The 25,721-nt window shown below is 42.2% G+C and overlaps 1 protein-coding gene and 2 long non-coding RNA genes across 3 annotated transcripts in view; all 3 read left to right on the top strand.

Moving 5' to 3' along the window:
- Nucleotides 1–25,721, top strand: part of ADGRL3 (adhesion G protein-coupled receptor L3) — a 792,897-nt gene that overhangs the window by 726,264 nt on the left and 40,912 nt on the right. The window contains exon 23 of the mRNA XM_053463509.1: nucleotides 20,439–20,567. Within this exon, the coding sequence (XP_053319484.1) occupies nucleotides 20,439–20,567 (129 nt within the window). The remainder of the gene's footprint in view (nucleotides 1–20,438; nucleotides 20,568–25,721) is intronic.
- LOC128491256 (uncharacterized) lies at nucleotides 9,366–10,011 on the top strand. Its single transcript, XR_008354027.1, has 2 exons — nucleotides 9,366–9,780; nucleotides 9,826–10,011. It is a non-coding gene; the product is annotated as an uncharacterized LOC128491256 (long non-coding RNA).
- Nucleotides 18,054–19,667, top strand: LOC128491250 (uncharacterized). Its single transcript, XR_008354026.1, has 2 exons — nucleotides 18,054–18,253; nucleotides 19,526–19,667. It is a non-coding gene; the product is annotated as an uncharacterized LOC128491250 (long non-coding RNA).

Genomic DNA, 25,721 nt, shown 5'->3' on the forward strand with positions numbered 1-25,721 from the left:
ACGAAGGCAAACAAATGATATAGCGCAGAGAACGAGCACCCAGAGCAACATACAGTGACTCTTTGAACGGGCACTGTGTGAACATAGGAGTGAGTTTAAATAATGGACAAGGGCGGGAAAACGGACTGGCGGCCAATGGGAGAAGACGTGACGTCATCGCGACCGGCGCCATAGAATGGCATTGGTGCGATAAACAAAAGAGTAAACGTGTGCTAAACCCATGTGTGCCGCGGGTCTAGCACACACTAATAGTGGTAGAGGGTCGCGGACATACCACAGCACCTTGCTTATGACTCTGCGAGTGCAGAGGATTGTTTTAGCGTCGTGGGCGGGCTCATGACGGTTCGCATAGAGTATGCACGTCACCCGGAGAGGGCGCGCGTGCGTTATCGCGAGCAAGCCGCCCACCCGCGGTCCACCGACGTGGGACCGCGGCGGAAACAGTAGGTACAACAGTAAGCCTCCCAGGAATATTTGCATGTCTTTAAATCTGTGCAACATGGGCTCTGGAACAAAAAAATAATCCAACCTGGAAAAAGAGTCATGGGGATGGGAATAAAACTATAAGGGGTATCGAGGAAAACTGAGTGGAGCGGGAACCCGGGCGCAAAGCATCCAGGGCCGGATCGACTGCAAGATTAAAATCACCACCCAGAATAATATAAGTAGCAGACATCTCAGCTAAGAGAGCATATTTTTGTGCCAAAAAGGAACATTGACCAGAGTTTGGAACATAAACATTAACCAAAGATCGAATTTTCAAGTGTATCTCCCCTCAGGATCATAAAACTCCGCCTCAACTGAGCATCGCAGACATGTTGTGAGCAGAATGGAAGTGACTCTGGATTTTTTTCGTGTACATGGAAGAATAACAATTAGCTTCCAGGGGGCCTTAAGCACATTATTGGCATGGTCGCACCAATGTGTTTCCTGTAGAAAAATTATATCAGGGCGGGATTTATGGAGGTGAGTCAGAACATTTTTACGCTTTACAGGGGAGTTGAGTCCCTCAACGTTCCAGGAAAGAAATGGACATTATGTACCTTACTCACAGAGGCAGGTAACAGAGCAGAAGTGGACGCTATTAACCCACACCCCTCCAGGGAAAAGGAAAACTATGAAAGGTGGAAGAGAACCCTTGTCCCAGGGGGTCCCAGTGAGCCCCTTACCAGACAATCACAATACAACATAAATAAGGAGAACATACTATTCGCCCGTCTACAAGACATGCTCTTAACCCAAACAGTGATGCAGAAACATACGCACCGTAAAAAACCCCATAAAACAAAAAAACAAAAAAATAGTACAGCAAGAACCATTTCAATTTCCAAACCATAAAAGTAGTAAAACGCATGTTACAAAGAAGAGGCAGAAGGAGAAGAGTGACAAGGAGTAGAAGGAAGAGGGGGAGACCCAGTACCTGCCAGAGAAACCTGTGACTCCACCATCGCAGCCAGACCAGAAGCAAGAAAACACCTAGCCCTGTCCGGTGATTCAAAGAGGAAGGTCTTTCCATCATAGTGCACTCTCAACTTCACAGGGTACAGCAGAGTGAACTTTATCTTTTTACCATGCAGCTCAGTGCAAACTGTTGTCGCCGTATTGCTGCAACAGCAGACAAATCCTGAAACAGGAGCAACCAATGACCCTGATAACGGAGGTCTTGAATTTTACGGTATGCCTCAAAAAGTCTTGTTTTGTACTAATAATTCAGCACCTGGAAGATGACCGCTCGAGGTCTCGCTGGGGGCCCCTCTACCTTCCAGACCAATCCAATGGACTCTCTCCATAATCACTCTATTGAAGGGAGGCTGGAGCCCCAATGTTTTTGGCAACCTGTCACTGAGGAGGCCTTCTCAGTTTCAGGAAGCCCAATCAACCTGAGATTGTTGCGTCAACTGCGGTTTTCCAAATCCTCTAGACGGTTTTGTAGCTGAAGAATAGTAGCTTCCTTAGTTTGAACTGTAGTACGTTTGTTCTCCAGGTCTGAAACCCGTGACTCCAACTCCCCTATTCTCTGACTTTGTGAGTTAAGGTCAGCCAGAGTATTGTCAATGGAGACAGCCAGTTTGTCAAGCTTTGTGTCCAGAGCAGATGAATAATATTACAAAAAACAAAAAACTGTCTGCGCTTCTCACCCTTATAAAGTCGGCAACAAATATATAAACATAATATGATAGGTTTTGGTTAGATGAATTGGCCAAAGCATAATTAAGCTTACCCGTCACATCAAGGCACACTGTCAATAGGGTGAGAACTAGGGTTGCCACCTGTGTTGCAAAAAATACCGGCCATGCTAATTTGCATAATTATATATGCGTGACATCACAGAAACATAATGTGCACCTACCTCCCCCCCAAATATTTCCTGTCACAGAAACACAATGTGCACCTACCTTCCCCCCAAAAAAATATTTCCTGTCACAGAAACATAATGTGCACCTACCCCCCCCCACAATATTTCCTGTCACAGAAACATAATATGCACCTACCTTAGTTTACTTTTATCAGTGCAGGCAGGAGTAGGGACATAAGGATTTTTCCTCCGAGTCCACAGGTGGCGAGCTTACACAGGCCGGCCGGTCTGCGGATGCTGCCAGACTCCAGAGCACTGGGGGAAGTGACGTCATGAATTTAAACATCACTTCCCCCCAGCACTCAGCCTCTGCCAATCACGCCGTTGCGGCACGTAGTGGCTCTAATGGGTGCTCTCCTTCCTGGCAATCACCCTGCCAGTCTGCCCTGCAAAAAATACCGGCCATTGCATTGTTATTAATATTAACATATTAATATGTTGGGGCGGTGCAAATAAACCTCCTCCCAATTATCCCCTGGACAGCAAGCTGCAACCAGACTGATAAGGAACCAACAACCACAAATATGTGCAAACAGGGAAAAGAAAAAATGTTGGTGCGCTAAGCTAGCCACAGGCTCAAATAATACAAATGTATAATACATACCTCCTAACATTTCAAAATGTAAAAGAGGGACACTTTTTGTTTTTTAATCTCACGGAACTCACCGATACAAGCAATTGTACTTTACAATGTCGCGCTTGCATCGCCACTTAAAACATGCTTCTTTTTTGTCAGCACAGTCAACACATTGAATTGAATTCCCATGAGGCTCAGCCAGACGTACTACCAGGGCCGGACTGGGAATGAAAAGCAGCCCTGGAAACGTTTGGAGACCAGCCCCATATAGTTTATCTCGCGGTCGAGCTATTATACCCACACGCACCCATTATACATACCCGAGTCACACTATTTGCCATACAAATAACTATGCTCCCTGCCAAAAGACTTATTACCGGTATTTATCCTGCCATATGTCCGGTTTCTTGCTTACAGACTGTATTACCCTTATATGCTTGTCCTGTCATATACATACAATATGCTTGTGGTGTCTTGGTTTGTATAATCATGCATCGTGGGTTACAGACAAGTATCCCCTGCACATGAGCTCCTACCCGACCTGATCACCCGAGTCCTGACACCCTTAAACACACATATACACTGCCCTGTCATGAACCTTACCAGGTCAGGAAAGAGTCTCAGCTCAGGGTTAACGGTTGATTCAGATTTCTGATCTTCATAATGAGAACCAAGTACAAAAGGAAAATAAGGCACACAACAGTCCAGAGACAGATGAGTAAATTCAAGGCAGGTAAGTTATATATTTTGTTGCAGACAATAAATTTATAAGATAACGAACATGAAAGTTCATAGCGTGAAGCCTATTAGAAAAATGTAGTAACAACAGCTTATGAAAGCAGGTAGGCAGATATACACCGGCGATTACAGTTCTCTTACCCCAGAGTTAATAGCTGAACTCCAAGTGAGATATTGGAGCTTTAAGGAGTATTGGAATCTGTAGCAGGTGTAACTATGATGAGCAGAATCAATGAAGCAGAGTTGATGAGCAGAATCAATGAAGCAGAGTTGATGTGCTTGTTTGAGAAGGGCCCTCACCTGTTGTCTCTGTTAGTCAATTTGTTATGTTACATACTACTTGTTATGTCCTGTCTACCCATTGTACAGTGCTATGGAATTTGACGGCGCTATATAAAACAATAAATAATAATAATGTCCCAATAAGACTTCTTATAAAGATACACAGTCTTCTATAGTTGAGGAACTTGAGGAGGTAGTTGAGGTAATCTTAATTTCAATGGAACCAGGTTCTTTAGTCAGGTAAATGCAGGTTAAATCACAGGATATCAGGAGCCAGATTACACAGCCTGTAAGGTTTTGATGTAAAGGCACCTAACAAACAGGGTAGTGTTCAGATAATGGCCTGGTAATCAGGTAAGACCAGGGGAAAGTCATATCAGACAATTAGTGGTCTAAATAGGTAATTCATAACAGACAAAGGGTTAAACTTAAAAGATTCTGTAGTCAGGACAGAATCCTGACATGCCCTTATACATACCTGCCCATAAACACACATATACACATACACTGCCTTTACACACACCTATACACTGCCCTTACACACAGCTGCCCATAAACACACATATACACATACACTGCCTTTACACAAACATACACATATACTGCCCTTACACACACACACACACATACACTGCCCTTACACACACACATATACACGTACACTGCCCTTACACACACATATACACTGCCCTTACACATATATATATATATTATATATTTTCATGTGACAACACTGAAGAAATGACACTCTGCTACAATATAAAGTAGTGAGTGTACAGCCTGTATAACAGTGTAAATTTGCTGTCCCCACAAAATAACTCAACACACAGCCATTAATGCCTTAGCAATAAAAGTGAGTACACCCCTAAGTGGAAATGTCCAAATTGGGCCCAATTAGCCATTTTCCCTCCCTCGTGTCATGTGACTCATTAGTGTTACAAGGTCTCAGGTGTGAATGGGAAGAAGGTGTGTTAAATTTGATGTTATCGCTCTCATACTGGTCACTGGAAGTTCAACATGGGACCTCATGGCAAAGAACTCTCTGAGGATCTGAAAAAAATAATTGTTGCTCTACAAAAAGATGGCCTAGGCTATAAGAAGATTGCCAAGACCCTGAAACTGATCTGCAGCACGGTGGGCAAGACCATACAGCGGTTTCACAGGACAGGTTCCACTCAGAACAGGCCTCGCCATGGTAGACCAAAGAAGTTATATGCACGTGCTCAACGTCATATCAAGAGGTTGTCTTTGGGAAATAGACATATGAGTGCTGCCAGCATTGCTGCAGAGGTTGAAGGGGTGGGGGGTTCAGCCTGTCAGTGCTCAGACCATATGCCGCACACTGCATCAAATTGGTCACATAGCCTCTGTGACAGAACCCTCCATTACTGGGGCCCCTGGAGAGGCCTGAGAGCTAGCCTCCTCCCTATTGACTATGGGCCCAAGCCTTGTAGAGACGTCTGTGTGTTCACACGGGGGGTCAGTTTCTACCGATTTTCCCCATGTTTTACAACTCAGAGTCTCAAAACTGTAATGTCAGCTGGACGTCCTATTGTAGGAAGAAGGCTGAATGTCTTTGCATTGGGTGCATTGTTGATTGTATAGGTGTGAAGAGGTTCTCCTGTTATTGTGTGAGTTAGCCCTTGTCTTAAGACCCCTTGTAGGTATGACTAGGTGTTACTGCTGCATACCTAATTATCAATTACACAACAGGTAGCTGTTAATCCTGTGAGCTCCTGTTATCTCTGTGTCCTAGCCATTGTCTGTCTCAAGCCAATTATATGTCTATCATCGCCCCCCCTTCTATCTACAACGCTGGTTCTGCCTGGCGCTGAAGGGGTCAACTGTTGGTGTCCCGGCCGGAGGAAGCAATCATTGGCGGGAGTACCCAGTCAGGGTACAGGTCGGTCCACGATGCACAAGAAAGCCCGCAAACAGTTTGCAGGGGTCTGGGCAGACAGCACAGCCACACAGAGCCCGCCCCCGAGCCTGAGATCACTCCCACGGAGTGATCCTGTAGGCTGAAAACACGGTTGCTGGAAAACCAGCAATCATGTTTTCAGCTGCCACAGGCAGCTTCAGGGAAGGGGGTTGTGTGTTGATTGGGCCCCCCCTGCTGCCTGATCGCTCCATGAGAGCGACAGTGCAGCGTTAACCCCTTCCCTGCGATCGTGGCATTTAGGGGTTAATTCCCGTTTTGTACGGGGCTCTGCTGCTGGTGGTCTACCTGGAAGCCCAGGCAGACCAGCAACAGCAAAAATGAGCCCCCACAAGCCCTTTGATTCCTGTAGGCATGGAAGCCTACAGCAGTCATCAGAGACTCCCCCTGCAATGGCTGGTCTATAGACCAGCAATTGAGTCCCAGCTGCCAGAGGCAGCTTCAGGGACAGGGGGAGAGGGTTCTTTGGTCTCCCCTTTAGTGTGGGGACCTGACACAACACCCCCCTGTTGCCTGATCGCTCCATGACAAATTCGTGGCATTGCAGGGGTTAACATTTGTCCCCACAAGCTTGTGGGGACTAAATATCAGTCAATGCTGTGCTCCAATGGAACATCAGCATCAAAAGAGTTAGAAAAAAATAAAAATAAAAAAAACACCAAAACAGCACTGACCTGAAAGTCCAGGGTGCTTCCAGGTCAAACGCTGTGATTTTAGTAAGTGGGCTGATGATGATCAGATCACTCCTAACCAACTGTTAGTTTAAAAAAATCCTGGCTCCTAACTTTTTTACCTGGCGCCAAGATTCACAACAAATTTGTCAAGCCCTGTCTTACCTCTCTCTTCCACCATTCTTCTTCCTTCTGCCTCCATCCTGCATTCTGCATCCTGTGGTGGGAGAGCAAGGTCAGTCACTTCAGACCTCGCGCGTGCACTTTACTACTCCCTCATCACTACGCGCAGGCTATTGCTGCAGAGCACAAGGATGCTGTCATATCCTCGTGCTCGCCATTATTTGCCGGGTGGGTAGTGATTAGGGAGCAGTAAAGCGAAGTCTGAAGTGACAGACCACGCGCTCCCTAATGTTGAGCCTACTAGAGGGTGATGTCCCAGCTAGTATGCAGGCTGCAGCTGCTGATGGAGCGGCTGTGCACCCCCCTGCAGCTGCACCTGAGGTGAGTACATATCTCAGGCAGTTTTTGTTTTTTTTGTATACATTGTACAGCCAATACACTGTATTTGCAGCATGCTCACATTGTTTGGTAGGCCTTGTATTATACATTTCCATTATTTAAGCCTGTGACTAGCTTAGCGCACCAACGTTTTTCTTTTCCCTGGATAAATAATATTGACGATGTCTTGCGCCACCGAGCAGTCCGCACATCGTCCTCCAAGACTTTGGTCGAAAGGACCATTTTTGGAGAAGGAGGCAATTGTGTAGATTTAGTGGCCCCATGCAGTCTCTCTCAGGTTTTACCCTGTCTGGTGGAAGATTTGGGCTGGGGATTCATGTATTTCTCCATGTGTCCTGGAAGGCACTGATCTCCCCCTGACAAAGGAAGGATGAGAGGGGAAGAAAAAGCAAAAGGGTGACACCCAAGGAAAGAGGGGAAGTCTCCAAGTAGGGCTGGCAGAGTTAAACAAACCAGAAGACACTAATCTGGCAGGTACTATCGGAGGGTTATGACGAAGCAACAGCAAAGAAAATAAAAGTAATTCACAGTCACAGATTCAGTAACAAAAAATAGAAAACATCCACAACCCCCACAGCAAGCTATCAATGTGAGATCCCAAAAGTCAGATGGAGAAACATAGACACATAAAAATCTAAATGAAAGATAGGTAACTCCAAGCCCACAGCGAGCTTCCAATATCAGCAGGGGAAATTCAAGCCAGTAGACCAAAGAAGAGACTAGACATAAACAAAGGCGGGCTTCAGACACAAAAACGATGAAGTTCAAGCCAGGAAGGTAGCTTGCACTCCGAACACATGTAACCCGCCCCTTCCCAAACCAAAGGAAAGACCTCCCCCAAACAAGGAACCCCAAACCCCAAAACAACAAAAAATGAAAATGTCAAATGAAAAATGTCACAGTGAGCTTCCAGTAAGGGAAAGGGAAGTTCAAGCCAAAAAATCCAAAGGGCAGGTGAGACATAGGCTGCAGGCATAGCAATAAAAAGGCGAGCTTCAAACACAAATAACCCATTCCTCTCCCAAACCAAAATAACCCCCCCCCCGCCCCAGATAATATTCAGAGGGCCTTGCCAACAGAGGCAAGAGCAGGCAGCCTCAAAAAAACAATCAGCCCCCAAAACCTAGACACAAAACCAGGGAGAAGAGGCACAACCAAAACAAGTGCAACTCCTAACAAGCATATAATAGTGGATGCAATGTCCAGTAGAGATGTCCATCCATGCTGCCCTTGCACCAGGTAATATCAAAACAGCCAGGTAAGCAGAATCCCAAATTAAGCTGTAAACACTCAAATCCCATCCCCCTCCCAAAGAAAATAAAGGTGCACCCCCCAAATGGTAGCTTCGCATAGGCTGACAGGATGGCCGGGCAGGCAGGCACAATCCACGTGGCAGTAGAAGGATTTATGACCTGAAGACCCAGGCAGCACACCACACCTATGCAGCGGGATCGGAAGGCAAGCACCTCAGGAGGACAGGCGTCTAGCGAACAGGAGACCCTAGCAGCCCCAGGCAACTACCGCCGTCTGAGTCTCCAAGGACCCCACTGCTGCCTTCGCCTCCACCTACTTCAGCTGCACTCACCGGGGAATACAGTCACAAATCAGAAAAGGAGCTCAGAAAACTCCCCACCCGGTAAGAGTAAACATCCGAGTGGCAGAACACACCACCAACACAGCATTACGCCGGATGGTAAGGGATTCTAGTGAGCAGATAACTGGGAGAATTAAAAGGCGACCATCTTGTTGGCTCTGTCCCCCGGGACTCCCCACACAGTTATTAATTTAAAGCTCTCCTGGAACTATTGATTGCATGCTTGTTCTCCTGGAACTATTGATTGCCATACTGTATGCTCGATCGTGGGCTTCCTTTATGTTTGCTGAACTAACTGAACCTAAGTTAATTATTTTGATATATTTTGACCTAATAAATCACATTTTAATGCATATCTGGTTATGTTATTTTGTACAACATAATGCATTTTCCTTTGTCAGTTTACAACTAAATATAAAAAAACAGGAATTTTGATTGAACATATATGTAGAACATAAGAAAAAAACCTTTCATGAAAGAGTTATTATGGACTTGCTGTTGTGGATAAATGCCATAGCCATACGTGCCATAGCTTAGATAGTGTTGCAATACCTCAAGCAACGCCCAAAAAATATGAAGGGGCCCCATGTGATCGTTTTCTGGAGGGATTGGAACAGATTGGAGTGGTGAAAGGTGGGAGATCAGTAGAGGGTTTTCAAAAATCCAGGTAGGATATCACAAGGATCTCAGTTGTTTCTTGTGTGAGGAATGGCCAGATTCGGGAGATGGTTTTTCAGGTGAATGCGGCAGGATTTGGTGAGGGACTGGATGTGAGGGATGAAGGAGAGAGTCAAGTGTGAAACCAAGGCAGTGATCTTGGTCTGTCGGTTGAATAGTGGAATTGTTGTCTTGCAATACGATCTATGATGCAATTCCAGAAAGACAGCTGGTGAGGTGAGTTAGAAGAGAGTGTGAAAGGTCGGGAGAGGAGATAAAGATTAGGGTGGCATTGATAACCAAAAGAAGATCTGAGTTGTCCAACTGAAGAGGCGTAGATAGAGAAGAGTAGAGGCCCATGAACTGAGCCATAAGGAACACCAACAGTGGTAGAGGGGAGGAACACGTTACAGCGAAGGAGACACTAAAAGTACGGTGAGAGAGGTAACACGTTACAGTGAAGGAGACACTAAAAGTACGGTCAGAGAGGTAGGATTTATTCTAGAAAGTAAAGAGAAATGGCCTTTTGTTTTATTAGTGAGGAGGTCATAATTTTAGTCTCTCTGGAATTCTGTGCACAGAAACCAGATTGTAGAAGGCAAAGCAGAGAGCTTGTGGAGAGAAATGTAGTTAATTGATTATAAGTTATAATCGTTTCAGCTGTTTGGATGCCAAGAGGAGAACGGAAACTGCACGGTAATTTGATGGGCATGTGGGATCAAGTGAAGAATCCTTCCTTAGGATGGGTGAGATGATAGCATATTTAAATGAGGAGGGGATTAGACCAGAGGAAAGAGATAGATATTTGGTGAGGCTTGGGGTAAGGGCATTAGAAAGGGGTTATAAGAGATAGGTGAAGGTACAGAATCGAGGGGGCAGGTGAGGTAAGGTGGAAGAATGAACAAGTTTACCTCTGAAACTTCAGTAGGGGTAACTGGACTGAAGTAGTGGAGGGTGGCTTGTGGAGTGGAAGGAGGTTGAGGTACCTCCATGGGGAGGATGTTATCCCAGATTGTGTCAATTTTGTTTTTAACATATGTGGCAAGTTCTTGGGCAGAGAAGTTAGAAGGTGAGGAGGTGCTGGGGGAGAGAGGAGGATGCTGAATGTGGAGAACAGCCATTTATGGTTATGGGAGAGGGAGATTAGTTAAACAAAATTTGTTTGTAATGTGCACAATTTTCAGGTGAGCGAGACTGCCTCAGCAGTACTGTGAACACTTTTGAAGGAGATGGGTCTGTGTAGAATGCCATGGCTGAAGAAGGTTGCGTGGATCACAGTTACATGAGCGACTATATCTAGGACTGAGTCTGGCATATGGTTAGCCTGAGCTGTTAGCAAGCTGTAGAATCTTAATGTCACAGAGGTTTTGGTAGGTCTGTGGTGGCTTTTTAGCTAAAGAAGGTGTTAGGAGGTACGGCAAGGTTAAAAATGGTAAAAGACTGTGGTCAGAGAGAAGAGAGAGTTGGAGAATTGAGATATTGATCATAGATGGAAGAACACTAGGTGAATTTGATGTCCATTACAGTGTGTGGGGAGGTGGTTGTGAGAGAACGAGGAAGGAAGAAAATGACAGTAGTTTGGAAGCGGCAGGTGAGGATGGGTTGTCAATCGCTATAGAAGTCACCCAGGATTAGTGTAGGGATGGTGGAGGAAAGAAAGTGAGAGCCATGCACCCCCTACCTGTCTGTCTCCAGATCTCGGTGTGTGGATGAAGTATAGACAACCATAAGAGAGAGCAGCAGGAAAAGTAGTGTTGAATGGTGTTAGTGAGAGCAAGGAGACTGAAATGTAACAGATGAAATGGTTGTGGACAGTGGTGAGTTTGTTGCACGCAGAGTGTGCATTCCAGAGGGTGCAGTAGAAAGGGATGCTGGGGTTACAGTGGACTAATTTGAAATTGAAGGGATTACGCTATGTTAGTATGGAAGATGCGGGGATGGATGTAGGTTGAAATGGTGAAAAGAGGAATGGGAGATGAAATCTGTAGGGGTGCAGATAATCAGGCATAACAAGGTACCAAAGCTAGGCAGAGAGTAATCAATCAGGCCAGGAGTCCCCCTAGTGTTCATCAGAGTCTCTCCTGCAATTCTGCAGACAGATGGCGGTGGGGTCAGAGACTATGGCTAGCTTTAGCTTTGCTGCGACCAGGTCTCTGATATGCTAATAAGCAACACCCATATTATGTACGTCAACCCTGCTATATTGTCATCTCTATGTGCCTTTTATGTGTATGTTGTACCACAAATATTTGATACATTTACTACAAATAACCAGTTTTTATCACATATATAATGGGAAATTATACAAAAGAAACTTTTTTTTACCCCGATAGGCATTTGTGAATACATTAACATGTTCTTAAAAAAATATACAGCATTGTGCAAAAATTTTAGGCAGTTGTATATAAATATTGTGGCCTAACCATGCTTTCTAAAAAAAAAAAAAAAAAGACATGTTAAAAGTTGTCTCTTATCATTTAACAAACTGCAAAGTGTGTGATATATTTGGTGTGAATACTTTTGCATTCAAAACGGCATCAAGTCTTCTAGGTACAAATTTTATAGGGCTATATAGTCAGGTGTATGATTAAACAATTATAGTGGACATACAGACAAGCGCTTACCTTCGGCTCTGAGCCTTTTTCCAATCCAAACTCCGCCATCGAGAGTCACCTGGAAAGAGTGACGCCGTATCAAAGAGGAGAACTTACCCACTCCAGCGACGGCTCCGTCTTGAACCTCCGATCCCTGCTTCGCGCGGTTGGCATGTTCTTTTACCACTGTATAGCCTCCCATTTTACTATGGGTTAATACCACCCCCTCGTACCTGAGGACCACTATCACGAGGAAGTATCTCATGTACAACTAAATATCAACAACACTACATACTTTACTTTTCACTCTACCACCACCTACTTCAAGAATCTGCTCATACAAGTTTTACACTGCTATTATCATCCACGTAAGGAGAAATTTCTTGATAAACCAACAACGATGTCTGCTAAACAACAAAGAGAGAAATCTTCCAAAAAGTCCAGAATTCTACCTAGGGACACGAACCAAGAGGGCTCACCAACTTCACCTCCACCTGATGCTACAGGCGATGAGGGAGACTCCATTGCTCAAAGAGTAGTGGAAAAATTATCACCGCTGTTGGAAGGCAAATTAGACAGACTTTAAACCTGTAACAATTGGATGAGGAGGACCCCGGATGGCGGAGTGAGCCAGGCAAACAGGAACCAGGAGTAGCCAGGAGAGCTGAAACTGAGAATCAGCTTGTTTGACTACTCTTCTGGATTTGATTCGGCTTCCTGCTTTACTGGTTACCAGTAACCAGTAAAGAACAGCCCCGGAGGGAAAGAATTGGACAGAGGGGCCCCATGAATGTAGTGCGGACGAGGTACCCATGGTCAAGCCGGTTTAAGGGGTTAAGGCATGACTAAGCGGAAATTTTAGCACTGAAGGAGTTAAGTTTGGTGGCACGTGCAGGGCCAGAGGGGAGGGGGTAATTACCCTCCCTGGGGGGGTATATAAGGAAGGGTCGTGGCCTATAGGGGCAATTATTTTCAAAGAGATTTTTCCCGCCCATCCCTCCCCTATTTTTGGCTCTGCCGGGTACTCTGGTTTTGTTAAGCTGGTACGGTGCAGGAGTTAACCATCTAGGTATGGTTACTTGTGGTGCACAGAGGTGTAAGTGCAGAACACTCCAGGGGCATGCGCCTCTGTGAATCGTAAGGTCATGTGACTGCCGCGCTAGGGGACGCCGGCAGTTCCAGCAGAGATACAGGTGGGCACGCCCATACCAGCAGGTTATTAATTTGGTTATTAATGGTTACAATTGGTTATGTTGTCTTTCGTTTTGACAATAATTATTGATATATGTTGTGTCAAATTTGTTGTGTTTATAATATTTGACACTTTATGACATATTAATAAAGGTTGAGTGTCGCGGTGCTGAAGTGTTTAAGTCCGCACCGCGGACAAATAATTCCATTCTGACGTTAATAAAATTTTGAAATAAAGAAGTGTCTCTTGTTTTATTTGTGAAAGAGGTACCGAAACTGGACGCTACTTCATTCAAGCAGGAAGCCGAATCAAATCCAGAAGAGTAGTCAAACAAGCTGAGTCAATACCAACAATCAGAGAACAGGAGCCAAATCAGAAAACAGGAGCGAAGTCAGCAAGCCGAGTCAAACGAAGAAATAGTCGCAGCAACTCACACAGGAAAACCACAGAATACACCAACCAAGGGTGACCCAGAAGAGGAAGTCCAGGTTTAAATAGGGACAGGTGGAGGTGTGTCCTGCATTAAGGAGGTCACCCGAGGTTATAAGAACACAAGGTTATAAGTAATATTATGTTTTGACCACACAGTGGCGCTGTGCTACGTGTATGCCGACCGGGTAGCGGTGGTACCTGCTGCCCGGGAAGCCGGCCGAGGAGGAAGCGTCGCGGGACCGGCCATGGCGCGGGACTGGAGAGGCAGGTAAGTCCTTACAAACCACCTTAGAGGCTGTCAGACAAGATCTGAAACAAACCATGGATACATGGATGAGGCAGAGGGGAGAATCTCTACTCAGGAAAACACCTCTATGCAATTTCAATCTGATGTTGGTGATCTCCAACACACCATTCCGTTGCTGGAAGACAAGGTGGATTACTTAGAAAACCGAATCCGGAAAGGAATTATATGATTTCCTCTCCCATACACTACCTGCTCTCCTATTTCCAAATAGACCTGCTTTCCAATTTGACGTCAAAAGAGCACATAGAATCGGGCACCCCATCCGAGGGGAACAGAATAGACCAAGACCAGTGATATTCAAACTCCTCAATTACAGAGACAAACAGGAAATAATGTTCGGTTTCAGAGCCGTTCCTGTCCTCCTATACAAAACCCACAAGTTAATAATTTTTCAGGATTTTTCGGTGGCCGTGACATCTAAACGCAAAGCTTTTTTCCTACATGCTAACAGCTACACTCTCGGCAGATCAGATTCGCTCTAATGTACTGTACAAGGATCGCACACATTGGTTTACATCCCCGGCAGAGGCTCTGGATTTTCTACAACAGTTGGACGTCTCGCCATAGCTGCCGGAGTTTAGATTCATCAAGGTCACAAACTTGATCCTTCCTCCTTGCAGAGAACAGTTACCCGTTTCTGTCCTCGACAGGTACCTATGGAGCGCACATAGCATGCCAGCTCCATGAACAAACTTTCACATTTTCATATCACTTTTCTGGTTTATATGGTTACTTTTCAGGTTATTTTCAGTTAGACCTGGATTCTGGAATCGCCGCATCCAACAGCTTCCCTTCTCTACAAAACCTCATCTTTCTAGTAGAAATCTACCATGTCCTGCATCGTCTCCGATCTGCAAGAGACTTTCCTCGACACGTATGTCAGATGAGAATGCAAGTACCATACCATTGCCTCCTCGCTGGGAGAGATGATGGTTTATATATGTCTTCTGGCTTCATTGTAGTCTCTCTTGTTCTCGAGTTGTTACTCCTTAACACTATGCCTATGTCTCCAAGGTGGAATGTACAGGGTATCTTAAATCAGGTAAAAAGAGCTAAGGTCCTTAACCCCTTGACTGCTAACGACGGCATGGTGCCGTCACTAGCAGTCCCAGTCAGGTGCTAACGACGGCACCATGCCGTCACTAGCACTCTCCTACCTTGATGGGGGTCTGTGGACCCCCATCACCACCTACCCCGGCGATCTGCCCCTCATTTTCAAGGGCATCACTGGGACCACCCGATCCGGCCGGTGACGTCGCGCGTAATGACGCGATGACGTCACCGCGCAACTTTATTGAAAACTGACAATTGTCAGTTTTCACGGTATGGGGGCATGCTGCTTAGATGCCTGTATCTCAGGCATCTGAGCAGCTACAGACCCCCAACATATACCGTTGGAAAGGTAATCGCCTCACCTTTCCAACGGTATAATGCTTGTAAAAAAAGAATAAAAAATATTATGTTAAAAAAATAAAAATGTACAAAAAAAGTAAAAAAAAATATTTGGGGGTCTCTAAAGGCAGATAAATAAAGATCAAAATTGCCTAGAGACCCCCAAATTAAATTATCTAAACATAAACTGGTTTAACTTTAAAAAAAAAAAAAAGTTTAAGTATTCTAGCTAAATGATCACCGTGGTAGCCAATGTTACCACAGTGATCATACAGCTATAAAAAGTCACATTCCCTTTTTAAAAATGGCCGATACTAAATTTTAACCCCATGATCCCTTTGATCATGGGGTTAAATTTAGCCAATGGTAGAGGAAGGCAATTTTTGAAATCCAGATGAACTGCAAAAATCAGCCGTATAGCCTGTAGTACGTAAGTTAACCATGTCATCCCTGGAGCCCCTTTGCATTTTTACTGCAAAACTTATTTTTGCTGTAAAAGTGATTTTTTTCTCCCTTTACGATCATCTCTTTGGGATTGTAAGGGGAAAGAATGGTGTGTGTGCTTCTGCGAGTGAATGTATGGAAAGTATGGTGTGTGCTTCTGCGAGTGAATGGAGATATGAAAAGCGTGTGAATGGTCAGTGATTAGGGTTGAAGCCTTGACGTGGCATTACTGCTCACGTAAGAAGTTAAATTATGGCACAAAAAGTACATATTTTCAAAAACTACACCCCTCGGCGCATCAAATGATTGGCTGCGTGTGTTTCTAGGACAAACCTGGAGTGCGCAAGACACAAATGAACATGTCACTATGGTTAGAAAAAACATATTTTCCAGCCAAAGCGACATATTCCATCATTATCTGTGAACTTAACTTTTGTCCTAGAAATACATGTAACCCCTCATTTGAAGCTCCAAGGGGTGTAGTTTCTTGAAATGTGTACTTTATGTACCTTAATTTAACTTCCCAGATGTCTAGACCACCTTAACTTCAGATATGGCAGATTGGAGAATCTTGTTAAAAAATTGTCTTAAAACATTTAGGGGTGATGGCTGCATTTAGACAGCTTTAGACAGCTGGGAAGTTAAATTATGGTACATAAAGTATATGTTTTCAGAAACTACACCCCTTGGCACATCAAATGAGGGGCTGCATGTGTTTCTAGGACAAACCTGGAGTGCGGAAGACATAAATGAACTTGTTGCTTTTAATTTTATTTATTTTTTATTTTTATTTGTGTGATATTCACTTATTTGTTGTGCACGTCAGATTTGTGATACAAATACAAATAAGACCTCATTTGCTGCGGCTGGGGGTGTAGTTTCTAAAAATATATAGTTTTGTTGGCATATTTTAACATCCCGGGCAGCTAGAGCTGTTTAATTGACGTAGCCATGCATTAAATTTAAAGATGAATTTTGTGATAGTCTAATAAATTTAACTTTTAGCTATAAAATATTAGAAAAACACAGTCTACTGTTCTTAATTTCTGTTTATTTTAGACCGGTTACCTACTACAAATATTTAGCAACACAGGTTTTTATATTAGAGTTTAGAAAAATAACATTACAAACTAGTTTTTATTGAGTTGGAAGTGAAAAATTACACTTTTTTCACATTTTTGGTTGTATTTTGCAAACCTAATGAGACATACACATATAAAAATGGAATCTGCTGGGTGTGCTGAAAAAAACAATATATGGTTTGTATAGTTTATTCCCAAGAAATTTACTTGAAACACGTTTAAACGTGAGATGCACCAAAATGCCGAAAACTAGCTAAGCACCAGGGTGTGAAATGGCTTAGCAGCCAAGGGGTTAAACAACTGAATACGATGGGGGCTCATATAGCCTTATTGCAAGAAACCTATTCAGAAACAAGCGAACATGATAAACTTAAACCGGGATGGGTGCGTGAGGTAGTGGGGGTGTCGAGGGCTGATGGGGGTAGAGGAGTATCTATTCTATTTGAAATTGACAGATCAAGACATCAGTGGAATAGAAATTCCACTGATGTCTTGATCTGTCAATTTCAAGAACCATCGCAGACCCCGGGGGCTGATATGTGATAGTATTTTGCACCATTCATGGTAAGCAAATGACAATTTGCAATGTATATGCCCCCAATCACTCGCTACCCACCTTTTTTAATTCATTCAACGTAGTACTTCTCCCTTTACATAATGCCAACTTAATAATTGGGGGAGACTTCAACACGTGGGCTGATCCGAAATTAGACCATAGCAAGGGAACCTATGCCAAGACGGGAACGCAAAGCAATCCGATTATACGACTTTGCAGACAACTCTTGGCGCATCCTAAATCCCATTGAGAAAGATTTCACCTTTTACTCCCATCCTCACAATTCTTTTACAAGAATAGATTATCTTTTATGCACCACATCCCTCTCTCATTATATCAGCAAGGCCCAGATTTTAGACATCCTCAGATCACACTCCAACTCCAACTCAATAAACTCAGTGCTAATTTGTCTAAAGCCAAGAGGCGGCTTATAACTGACCCTTCTTCCTCATCCAAGTCCCTTTACACACAAGCCAAAATGGCCTAGGACGCTTTATTACACACCGCTTCACTATTGCGCATTAGATATAAAGAAGCTTATCTATTCCTTCATGCAAATAAGGCAGGAACACTTCTATCTAAACTGGTTAAATCAACAGCCCCTCGTTCAAACATACCAGCTGTTAGGCTTGTCACATCAAGGGGAAACACATAATAAATCTCCTAGACCACCTGCTACTAATAGCAGTTAAGGCTCTTCTGGATCACTGATTACAACCACTAGCTCCCTCCCTCCAATATTGGAGGAACAAGATATCAAAGACGATGTTTTTAGAGTGGACTATGGTCTTATGTGATAAAGAAGGTCAAGGAGAAAAATTATTTGATGTATGGGAACCATATGTGTGGAACATGCCTGTTTTACTCTTGTGTATGATATACTTAAAAACAGTTTTAAAAAATATATATATATATACCGTATTTGCTCGATTATAAGACGACCCTGATTATAAGACGACCCCCCAAAATCTGAATATTAACTTAGGAAAAAAAGAAAAAGCCTGAATATAAGACGACCCCAAAGGAAAAAAGTTTTACCAGTAAATGTTAATTCATGTAAACAATTTTTTTTAATAAAAGCTATGATTGAGAAAAATATTTTTTTTGTTTTTATTTCTTGTATTTTCCAACCTGTCCCCCAGTTACGCACATCTGCCCCCAGGCTTGCCACTCCAATATGGCACTGTGGCCCATGATATGCCTTTTAACCCTCTATATGCCACTGCGCCCCATGGTATGCCTTTTGACCCCCTATGTGCCACTCTGCCTCCAGAAATGCCTTATACCTCTATATCCCATTCTGGCATTTAGGGGGTTAAAATGCATATTATGGGGCAGAGTGGCATATAGGGAGGTATAAGGCATTTCAGGAGGCAGAGTGGCATTAAGGGAGTTAAAAGGCATTGTATAGAGCACTCTGCCTCCAGAAATGCCTTATACCCCTATATGCCACTCTGGCATTTAGGGGGTTAAAAGGCATATTATGGGAGGAGTGCCATATAGGGAGGTATAAGGCATTTCAGGAGGCAGAGTGCTGTATTAAATGCCCCCTTAACGCCACTCCAGAAATGCCCTATGCCCCCATTTAACACACACACACACACACACACCCTATACCCCCATTTAACTAACACACACACACTCTCTCTCTCTCACCCCTCTCAGCCCTCTCTTACCGGTGCTTCCAGCCGGGGCAGGGGTTGACGTCGCCTTCCACTGCAGCCGGAAGGAGGTGGAGTTGGCAGCGGGGGTTTGTATGCGTCCGTCGCGTATACTTTCCCCGGCTGTCAGAGATCAGAGTTCCCTGGCACCGGTGCGGGGAGCTCTGATCTCTGACAGTCGGGGAAGATCTACGCGACGGACGCAGACAACCCCCGCTGCTAGCCACACCTCCTTCCGGCTGCAGCAGACGTTGTCTACGCGGATCGCGTAGACGTCAACCCGCTGCCCCGGCAACACAGCAGGAAGCACCGGTAAGTGTGTGTATGATGGGGGGGGGTGAGACAGGAGGATCCAGGTCCCCTGCAGCGGTGCGGGGGATCTGGATCTTAGTCTCCTAATCAGACCTCTATTTGAGGTCTGATTAGAAGACGACCCCGATTAGAAGACGAGGGGTATTTTTCAGAGCATTTGCTCTGAAAAAAACCTCGTCTTATAATCGAGCAAATACGGTATATAAATAGCAAACAGGTGCTAATGACCATCAATTTAATATGTAGGTTGGAACACAATCATTAACTGAAGCAAAAACAGCTATGTAGGAGGAATTAAACTGGATGATGAACAGCCAAACTCACTAAAAAGGAGAGTTTGCTTAAGACAGTTTAATCCCCCCCAAAAAAAAAACATTCACCATGGCAAGACTGAGCACGACAAGACAAGTGTCTGCTTTAAAGGGGTAGACAAGTGGTTCAGGGGTTGCCCAGGCTCCCTAGATTGCAACGATAACTGTTATGCCCCTATTTTAAGGTAAAGAATAAAGAATTTAAGAGTCTTGGAAGTGGTGGTATTACTTCCACAGAGCCCTGATATCAAGTCTGTCTGGGTTTACATGACAAGAGAGAAGCAACTAGGGCTGTTTAAATCCACAGAAGACCCCTGGTTAGTTGCCCAAGATGTTTGGAACAACCTACCTGATTTTTTTTGTTTGTTTTTTAAATTGTGTGCAAGTGTACCTAGAATAATTGATGCTGTTTTTGAATTCATCAATGATTTAGATTTTTTTGCTCACTCGCTTTGCTTTTTTTAATGATAAAATGAACTACTAACATGTCTTTTTTTTATTTTAAAGCATTCTTACTTAACAGCATTTTTCACACCTGCCTAAACTTTTTTCACAGTGCTGTATTTAGGGTCCTTTAGATGAATATAAGTTATTTAATAGGACATAAATAATAACTATAGGAAATCTGGTTGCATTGATACAGCCTCCAATGACCCATCAAGGTGAAATCTGACCTGAATCATTTTTTTTTGTTGAAGTTACTACTCTCTGTGGACTATTTATATTGCTAGCGTTCATTGATGTTGTTTTATTGCATACGTATCACATGTACATGATTGACATTTTCTTCTTTTCTGTCTTTTTATTGGGATACTCCAGGAGCCATGGCTAACCATCTTATAACCAATGCTCTACTTCGTCCTCATGGCACTAACAATCCTTATAATACATTGCTCGGGGAATCAGCGGTCTATAACAACCCTTCTGTCAGCATGTACAACGCACAAGGTGTGCTGCAGTTTATCTTAATATTTTAAGTAGAACCCCCTCATTTTTATATATCACTTTTTAAATGTATGCTATAAACACCTCACACCACCTTTTTCATCTATTTTTTTTACCCAGAAGCATTATGTACTTGTAGTCTTCATAAAGTGTTTAACTTGATTGCCATTTTTACTTATTGTCATTTTTCAAATTTTTATATGTTAAATTGCATTTTAAATACAGCATTTTTTTTAGTCCTATTTTACAGGTGTGTTTCCAACAGATATTAAAGACGATTATATGCACTGATTGGCAGATTTTTTTAAAATAAATTATTACTGTAGTTAAGCAAAAAATAGAGATTAGAAAAAATGATGGATGTGATAAAAACACCACTATGTATATTGTAAAAAGAATTTAGGATTTGATAAACTGGGAACGCTGCATGTGGCATAAGTAGGAAAAGGAAGAAAATAGTCAAGGAAATAATCAACAGTACAGAAAAACAAATAGAAAAGGAGAGTGAGGTAGTTACAGTGATGTAGTGAAGGGATTAGTAAACGATTTAAGCACTTTTGCATCCTTCATTGGTGGATTCTTACAGTTACACATTTTCTGTGAGGCAGACAGAATGTACCTGCAAACTTGCCAGCTTGTACTATCAAAATATGGGGAAAGTTTGCTTTTATAATAGGTGTTCAAGAATAACTGAACAGTGGCATAGGGTACTCAGTCCCCTCTGGTTTGCTGCATTTCCGAATGGCATTAGAGTTTTAAATCCTCAGGAAACAGCTAGGATAATACAATAAGTAAAATATATGGTTTAGCTTGATTTTTTTTTATTAACCACTATAAACCATAATTTTATTTTAAAAGTATTGTAATGTTTTCTTTTTTTAAATAAGTTCTAGATCTGCATATTAGTCACTGTATGGCTTAGTCAGAGCTACTAAACACCTTGACTCCCTTGTAGTAAATACTATAATGACTCAATCTTAATCACCCAACCTGATATTCCAACTAATGAAAGTTAAAGAAGAAACTTATTTCATTAGCATTGTCATAAAGAATCTGCTCAATGTGGTGTTTGAGAAGGGAAAATTTTATACAAAGGATGACATCAATGACAAATATAGCATCCTCATCTGCAGAAATGCTAACCTACTTTTCTGTATACATCACTGTATTTTATGCGCTATGCTATTTTTTTCCCATTGAATTTCCCTTATGGAATGGTTTCTTTTACCTCAATTTATTGAAATCTGGAATTTATTACATTCTCTTCTTTAATAACCACATGCCTAGAATTTAATGAAAAAGAATGTCCATGCACAACTTGTGACAAATAGTTGGAATGCTTCCATCCACTGACATACAGATTACAGGAGTTTGCAGAACACAATTACTAAAATTTACGCTTAACTATAAATGTATGATTTGGAAACACAGGCACATTATGATCATTTGAAACAATTTTTTATCCTCGCTAAAATGTATGTTCACTCGTTTACTGTCATATTTCCTTAATGTGTTTTAGGCTTAAAACTAATTATAAACTAAAAGTAAAGTGAGACAAATGCAGTTAAGTAAAACAATGGTACTATTTTTAGGTGATGGTGACTGATTTCATGTTTCATTTATGTATGTTTAGAATACATGTTTTATAGCCACTCCAACACATTATATTTGCCTATAGCAATAATAATTTTTTTCTCTTTAAGTGCAAACATCTCACAGTTTGGATACTTATCCAAGAACTTCACCAAAGTATTTACAAAATGTACAGAATACATTGCCATCTTCAGAATTAGAAGTCCCCGCATGGTAGCAGGAGCTTCATTTTTCCTGTTGCAACCAAGGAAAATTTAGTCTGCCTCTACCCACAGCTGGACACCATATGGACTGCTTGGGCTGTTTTCTTGCCAGTGATTTACACAGACACACATACACTCACCTATCTGATCCTAAATGTGGACAAAAGTGAGATTAATCAGTTTAGAACGTGCAATATCTCTCCACATTTTATTGTATAGGTTACATAAAAATGTTGCAGACAGCTGTTACTGATACGTTTTCTGGATGACTTATGGAAAAAAATAACAATGCTGCTCCATCCAACAAACAAGTGAAATACATGATGCTATTTAAGGCTTTCTTTGGAGAAGTACTGGGCATATATGAAGAAAACTCTTTTTGCAAAGTTAAGATGACATCACAAAGTCAATTGCTGGTCAAAGAACATCTGCCTCTTCATCCATTGGAAAGAAAACAGGTTATCATCTTTGTTCTAGACTTTTAACATATTGGAGTCACAATGTGAAAATATAAACTTTATTACTCAAATAAAAAAAAAATTCTTAGTTTGAGTCTTTATTTCCCTTAATTTTGAGCTTCAATGCTGGAGAAGTACTCTTGCCATTTGACACATGTCCATGTTTTGTTTTGTTTTTTTAGTTAAAACTGATGGTAGGCTGGCCCTACCTTAAAGATGATTTAGCAAACAATGTGCCCACATCCCATGTGTTGGCAAGTACCATAGCAACTGTTTCCTAGTGCATTATAAGTTGCCTGTTGACAATCACATTGAGCACACAGGTACCCACCTTACCTTTTTGTCCATGTTTTGTAATATCTGTCATATATGTGTTCCAGATGCAGACATTTAGAGTTAGTGGGGTACAGTATTCAAGACCCTTAGTACAGAGTTATATTAAATGTCAGTTATTTCAAAGCATTATTTTTGCTTTGAGTTGCTGTTAAATGAAAGAAGTATGTGACCTGTCTCATGTGTGGGATAAAAATGCACGCTATATATATATATATATATATATATATATATATATATGTTAGATAGACATGGAGATGTTTATTACCCAAATGTGTCCAATAACAGGGATACAATGAACATAATGTTATTAATGTATAAAAAAACTTTAACAATACAGTAACAAATATTATGAGACAAGGTTTGTTTTATGTCCTGAATTGACAGGAAACTTTTACAAGCAAGCTTTTAAATTTGTTCATTTATCTAGTTCAAACAGATACCCAGCCCAAACAGTGTATTATTGATTAAGCTGTTCATAGCTTAATTCATATGCTTTTTTAATTAATGGCAGCCTTTCCAAGGAGAAGCTATTGCTTATTCATTCTCGTTTACACACAAAAGATTTTTGCAATGCTTTAATACGTTAGTATAAGCTCCACAATTGTGTTTGTTACTAGTTACAGAGTTTATTACACAAATCCTATTGCATGTGTCTGATGTCAATGACACAATTAAATGATCTCCAGCAGCACTTCAGTATTAGAATTACATTTGAGAACGGAGTAAAACACTAAATATCCTTTGGGTGTATACGTTGTAAGAGTTTGCATTTTCTAATAAAGATCACAGATTATTCTTTACATTTTGATTTTATAAATTGAGTTTTTTTGTGTAAAACATAGACACAGATGTTAGTAAATCCTTCTCAAGTACAAAACAATTACCCTGTGATTGAGCAGGTAGCCAAAAGGCTACCTGTACAAATTTTCAGGGGCTGGCCTGGAGACAGCATCCAGACATTTTACAATTTTTATATCTGTTTGCATTTTAGCTGTAAATATTAGCACTAAAGAGGATGCTTTTTCATATGTTTTTTCAATTTCCAAAGACTGAGCTGACTTTTTGTTAAAGGATGTAAAAGGGCAAACCAGGTCTTTCTTGCACCTATTTTTTCCTTTTTCTACTGCAAAACCCTTTCTCCTCAGACCCTGGACATTGCCCTTAAACACCTGCATGAGCAAGAGGCCTGGTTAAAGCAGCCAACATAAGAGGGGCACAAAAGAGGCATGAGATAGAACTTTCATGGCTGAGATGAATGGTACATTGTGCAGCAGTGTTTCCAGTTACTATGGAGAGCACAGACCATGTGTGGGAGAAAAATGGGTTCCTTAATATGTTCCTGAAGAGATTGTTTGTAGTCAGTAACAAAGGAAATACTTAATGGCGAGAAGCACTGTATATAGATTTCTTATTTTCCTTTACACTATAAACTGATTAAAAATCCTTGCTAACTTCAAGCAATGACCAAGAATGACCTAGAACTCGATGACATAACAATCCTATGGCAGTTTTTGCAAATACCTTACCCCAATGTCAGAGAGATTAAAACAACTTGAGCAGCTAAAACAACACAAATTGGAGATATTTCCACCAACAGGAATGTGCAGAATATCCAACATCTATCACATGAAAATACTACATCTAGATGGGTTAAAGCAAGGTTTTAATTATTCTTCGTTCGTTTAATTAATTCAGTTATTAATTTTGTTATTTTCTTTTCTGATTAATTCAACTTATTTAATAATGTTATTATTATTATGAATTTATAGTTGATTTACATTGGGTTAATTACGTGGTTAATTAGTTCTGTATCATTGAGATTTTGTGTTGGTGTGTGCTTTTTTCTTAGTTACAGCTTTAATACCGTTGTCTATAAGGGGTTATAATGTAACAGACTTGGTGTGTGTTTTGATACATTCACCTTTATTGGGTCATAGGAGTGTACCGATATATGATTAGACAACAGGGGCAAGCCTACTTTCTGAGACTATCCAGTGCCCGTGCCACCGCTGCAGCCTGTCTCTGCCAACTCTGCTCCTGAAACAGCCTGCCTGTCCCTTTTCTGCCCCCCCTAAACTCCATTCACCCACCCATTCACTCTCCTGCACCCTGGAGAACCCTAGCATGCAATCATTCCCTCCGCTCCCACACCAAAAAAAGAATATTTGCCACACTGACTGTATATTAGGGGAAGACTGTGAGTGTCTTCCTTCCTTCTGACCCTACTGTGACATTGAGAGGTCCTCTCCCCTGTAATCATCCCCAGAGTCCCCTCATTCACTAAGCCATACCTCTTTTACTTACTCCCTGTAGTTCAGGTATGTCACGGGGTCAGGGAGAGAGGAAGGATCCTACTATGCAGATAAGCACTGTAGAGAAGTCCAGTATACAGTCCGTAATCAAAAGGGCAAAGGCAGGCAGCGAGGTCAAACGTATCCGAGGTCGAGGCAGGCAGAATAGGAGCAAAACGGGTAAACAGATCCGAGGTCGTAGGCAGGTAGCGAGAATCATAGTCAAAAACAGGCAAAGGTCGGTACACAAGGAAATCGAGATAATATAAAGCAATC

Source organism: Spea bombifrons, chromosome 1, assembly GCF_027358695.1.
Source record: "Spea bombifrons isolate aSpeBom1 chromosome 1, aSpeBom1.2.pri, whole genome shotgun sequence".
Taxonomy (NCBI): Eukaryota; Metazoa; Chordata; class Amphibia; order Anura; family Pelobatidae; genus Spea; species Spea bombifrons.